A 5,340-nucleotide genomic window follows, 5' to 3' on the forward strand; every position below is an offset into this window, starting at 1 on the left:
TTTAAAAACAGTACTGTTTCTATTTCGTGTCATTGATGTCACACGTGCTGATGCTGCTGTTGTTGGTATCGTCACTACACGTCATCATTAATTAAACATGTCTATACTTACTTAATGAGGGAAATAAAAGGAAAGAATGTCAAACCTAAACAGATTTAATCTTTATTGTAGTTAGGTAATGCGGGATTCAAGCATTGTAATCTAATTATTAATTAGAATAATCTCCCATAAATACAACCGTATTAGTGATCCTATTTCTTGTTCCTGTAGGTTTGATACGGAACACACACTCCTCAATGACTGAAGGCTTGAAGTCAATATTTAAAAGTCAGCGAGTGTCAATACGTGATTCAATAAAGCCAGTAAAAACTCAGGTAGAACGAAAATCAGAAACTGCAGTAACTCTCCAGGTTGAGAAGTCAGGTTCCAGCACAGCCTTTTGCGGTGCTGGCATATTGAGAGGTACATCCTTTAAAAAAACGTAGTGCAAGTCTGTCAGTGACCGCAAGATGTCGGGAGTCCTCTAGTGATGAGTGGCTATTCTGGTAAATGGATGAAGAGCTAACCTTCTTTCGCATCTCCTTATTCTACACTTTTAATGAATGCATGGGGACAATTTGGATGCCACTGTAAAGGCCGAGAGGGGAAATGTGGCCCTTCTCTTTTCGAGAAATGTCCTAGGATCTTAAATAACCACTGAGAGTCAGGACCTCGGTTTAACGTCTCATCCGAAAGACGGTCTAATAATAAATAATAGAATAAAGCAGTAAATAATTATTAAAGGCCGATTAAATCGTCCTTAAACTTTAGCTACATAATAATTGCTTTATACAATCCTTTTTCTATATTATGATATAATTTGTTACTACCAGTGACCACTGGACACTTGTTTTTTTTTTTCAGTCACTACTTCAAAAGGGACATAAACTGAAACTACTCTATTAAAAGCGTAGTTCAAGACGCTTCCAGGAAAGTTAACACATAGATTGTACCAGCTAGGCTAACAGTTGGTTAACACATGGAATGTACCAGCTAATTCAGTTCAGACACCTAGTCCCCCTTGGGCGCAAGAGACAGTAAACACGGTCCTGCCCTATCCGTGTGCGGGACGCCAGTTCCTCACAAGGACACGAAGAGAGGCCATTTAGCAGAGACAATCAAACCCAGCGGGTTTTTCTGCGATGGTGGTGGCTGGGGGGGAATCTGAGAGAACATGCAAGCGCCTCGTAGACAGGCGAACAAGTCCGTGAACTGCGAGTCTACCACCATGCCACTGCAGTAGGTCACCCAACAGCAAAGCGTAAAGGTGTTTAATGTCAGTATGAGGAAGGCAAAAAAAAAAATAGATAGTTTGATTAAAAGAGCAGATTTGACCTTTGAAAAGTTATTCCGGTATTTTGAATTAAAATTAATTAAACACTGTTCAGTTCTTTCATCAACGTGAAATCAGTCTACGCAGCTCTAACATGATAAATGATATAGGTCCAGTTTTCTCCTAGAAGATGAACTGATGTTTGCATTTTTCGCACATTTAAATAGGCTGTTAAAAGAAAGAAATTGAGCCCTTGGGCTTATTAACTTATGTGTGTATAAATCTGTGAGCGCAGAATAATTTATATTATTGGTACTTTTCACACAACTCATGTACACCATAATTATTGACGACGACATTAATGCGGATTCAAAGCACTTGTGTTAACACTACTAATGTGGCAAAAAAGCCTTGGGCTCCATATCTCTAAGGCTTCGCCTCGGCCCCTTTCCAGGTAATATGATTAATTCTACACAGCGTGGATTCCTGCTGCACATACTTTCTAAGACACGCTGCTAGGCTTCTTTATCCAACCGGATGCAATTCTTTACAACGTAGACTACATCCACTTATTAACATAGAGACAAAATCTAAACTATCTAAACTATATTGTTTTCCAATATAAACTTCATTCTATTCATTGAAGTGTAAATAATTCATCGGAGTGGAACTGATTGATCCCTACGTGTATTGAGCAATTATAATAGTTTTAAACTGACAGCTATATGTTAACTTTTGTATTTTTACAAAACGTTTGCATTAATCATACATATTCATACGATGTTCCCTACAAAAATGTAAAACACTGAGTTAGAATCCTATTAATGTTACTTACACAATATTTCAGATTTGTTTTGTAGTCTAAAATATTTTAGATACTGTTTATTGTGGGTCCTTTTTATATGTCTTTTCCTGTATTGCTGTTGCTGGTAAATTGAATAATAAGAAGATGAGGAGAAAACGAGAAGCAAAAGGTATCTAAGAGAAGTTTAGTATGAAATAGTTCTACTGATCTTTATACCTTATTCTGTCACTGGGTGGCGTCGTCCGATAGGTACTGTAGACAAAAACTCCAAAATCTCACCACTTTGGTTTTAAATAGACTGTGTTCCTCTTATCTGATTGCTGTATTAGGCGTTAACATATCTTTTCCTTACGTTCTATCTGATCTCTTACAATTTTCATCTCTCAAAAAAGTCAAGTATATCCATTTCAATGAATTGTGCCTAACAATCCTTCAAAAGCAAAACCTGTAAAAATAATAATGTGTAATAATAATAAAGTTATAATGTGATGGTTTATATTTACATATTATTTCGTTTTGGAGGATAATAGAAATTGCATATTAGCAGAGAAAAACATTTTGCTCATCTGAAAAATATGCAGTACTTTAGTTATAAAAGTATTCATTTCTGTGTTGTAAGTACCGCAATAGAAATTAGTTTTCAAAAAGCTTATTTCGCAAACACGATGTTTTCTGTATTTGAATTTGTATACAAGTAGTGGATAAAGTAAATGTCGTAGAATAGCTCAAATCAAAAACGAGGATTCATCTTCCAATGTAGTATTTAAACTGTAGTGTCTCAGCTCCAGCAGTACTACCGTGTTATAAGTATAATCTTACCATATTTACTCGCTTGAACGGCAATTATCACCACTATTGGTGAAATTAGAAGCATACTGGCTCAAGAAGTGGTTTGTTCCCCCCCTGAATTTAAAAGGCTTTAATCCTATTAATTAAAACGCCTCCCTGATTGGATGGATAGTTAATCCCAGTGGGCTATACTTTCGTACTAACGTGCAAGTACGACGGAAGATGAGTCACAACCTGCCCAGGGCTAGGGCAAGACGCACTGTGAACATCCGTCAAGAGGAAACACGTTTAGTTTCTCTGAAGCGCCCTGGATAGTTTTTAAAGCCATTGTACATAAGAGGGTTTAATAGGGGGAAAAAAAAGAAAGAAGGCGATTTGATTTCGCACCCCCGACTGAGAAAAAACAAAATCAAGAAAGAAGGCAAGCCTGCGGAGAAGAGAGGAAAAAAAGTTTTAATTCACCGGATTTATATTAAAAAATGAACGTTGGAGAAGAAAATATTTTCCATGGGTCAGATAAAAGAATGAATGACTTGAAGTCAATCGGCAATGAAACGCTAATTGATCTCACTCAGCGCTACGGTCAAGCCGCTTTTAGCTTCGGCGCTGGCCATGGTGCTGGAAGTCCCGGGCGCTATCCTATGTCAGGCGCTTCGGACTTCCTCTCAGGTCAGACAGCGAAGTCTACCGAGAGCGGCGGGGAGCAGACGAGCGACGACGACGACAGTTTCGACCACCTGGACCCCAGGAAACGAAGCTCCGCGTTTGACGAGGATAAACATTCGAGTTCGCTCACCAAAAAGCCAAAGGAGCAGAGATCGCTCCGGCTCAGCATAAACGCGAGAGAGAGAAGGCGGATGCATGACCTGAACGACGCTTTGGATGGTCTTAGGGCCGTGATTCCTTATGCCCACAGTCCATCAGTAAGGAAACTCTCCAAAATCGCTACTTTATTGCTGGCGAAGAACTACATCCTCATGCAAGCGCAGGCATTGGAGGAAATGAGAAGATTGGTGGCTTATTTGAATCAGGGACAGACGCTAACTTCTCCCATTCCAGCAGCTCTGGCCCCGTTCGGACAAGCGGCCGTATACCCCTTTTCAGGTACAGCTCTGGCCACCTGTGCCGAGAAATGCACTTCTTACGGTGGAACACCTTCAAGTCTCTTCAAACACTGCAACGACAAACCTTGATGTCATTTGTCTTTATACACACGCTCATGTAAAGACATCCGTCTGTTAGTCTTTCTAATTATTTGTATTCTTCTGTCGGGGGTGGGGGGAAAGGACTTTATTCTAATACGTAATCCTAAACTCTCTTTAAACAACTGTTGCAATGTTTCTACCTGATTTGCAAAACGAGAATCAAAATATCTTTCCTTAGTGAAGTCTAGGCTAATTTGGGGGACGAGCATCCAGAACGCGTCGAATCTTGCATCTGTGCTTACCGTTTGAAAATAATTTTGCTGTGATGCTTTATGCGTTTCCATTTACTTTTAAAGTATTAAGCGCGCTATTTGCTCATGTCTAAATCAAAATGAAATGACATTTGTTGTTTTATTTTTTATAAATATATTTTCGACAAGAAAGTAAGAAAACTTTGAGTGGGTTCCATTAGAACTTATAGTTTCTCACACAAACTAAGACATGTTAAGTAAACGACTTGTGAACTATGCAACATCCTTACATGGTATCGAACTAATGTGAAGCATAATATATTGTAAGTACTGTCCAGCTATCAATACTCGAGGTGTGTCATTCGGTAGTACCGATTTTAATGAAATATCTCCTGAAAACAGTAAATACTATGTGAAACAATCAAATATATTATGTAATATATTAAAGCTGTATGGAACATGTTTGACTTTGTTATTGCACAATTCACTTGATTGTACTGTACATCTGTGCGAAACTTCTTAATGAAAGATATGGAATATAAGGTCTTGGTTTTAAAAATTACTTGTGTTTCAACACGGAGTTTCCTATACTGTTTATATGTCTTTATAATTAAAAACCAAATGTATGCCTGAAGCTGAGTTGTCTGAATTTCTCGGATACTGCAAAGTTGACGTTTTCATGTATACGCGTTGTGTCTTATCTAAAACCACGCTATTTAGGTAAATTATTCGTCTTATGACATCACACAATTAAGGATACAACGGGTCTGAATATTTGAAGACCAAGGCATCATAAAAAAGACTGTCTTCAATGTATTAAAGAAAAATGCTCATTATGATATGATTAACTGTGGTAGCTGCAACTTTCAAACTCTTTGCACTATACTTTTTTCCAAAGTAATTTCTAATGGAAAGTGCCTGAATATTGAACGGAATCGTGTTATTGTTACAGAGGGAATAATATATACAATAATCATTGCTTCCGTTTTCTGTTTTATCCTGGATGAAAGACTTGCTCCTAAGTAGTTGCCAAAGTTG

The 5,340-nt window shown here is 38.0% G+C and overlaps 1 protein-coding gene across 1 annotated transcript; it reads left to right on the top strand.

Annotated features, from left to right (window-relative positions):
- Positions 1 to 3,117: 3,117 nt before the first annotated feature.
- LOC102685212 (basic helix-loop-helix family, member e23) lies at positions 3,118 to 4,930 on the top strand. The gene has a single exon (XM_015364965.2). It carries the CDS (start codon positions 3,386 to 3,388, stop codon positions 4,097 to 4,099), a length of 714 nt encoding a protein of 237 aa, XP_015220451.1. The 5' UTR covers positions 3,118 to 3,385; the 3' UTR covers positions 4,100 to 4,930.
- Positions 4,931 to 5,340: the final 410 nt, after the last annotated feature.

This window comes from Lepisosteus oculatus, chromosome 16 (genome assembly GCF_040954835.1).
Source record: "Lepisosteus oculatus isolate fLepOcu1 chromosome 16, fLepOcu1.hap2, whole genome shotgun sequence".
Taxonomy (NCBI): Eukaryota; Metazoa; Chordata; class Actinopteri; order Semionotiformes; family Lepisosteidae; genus Lepisosteus; species Lepisosteus oculatus.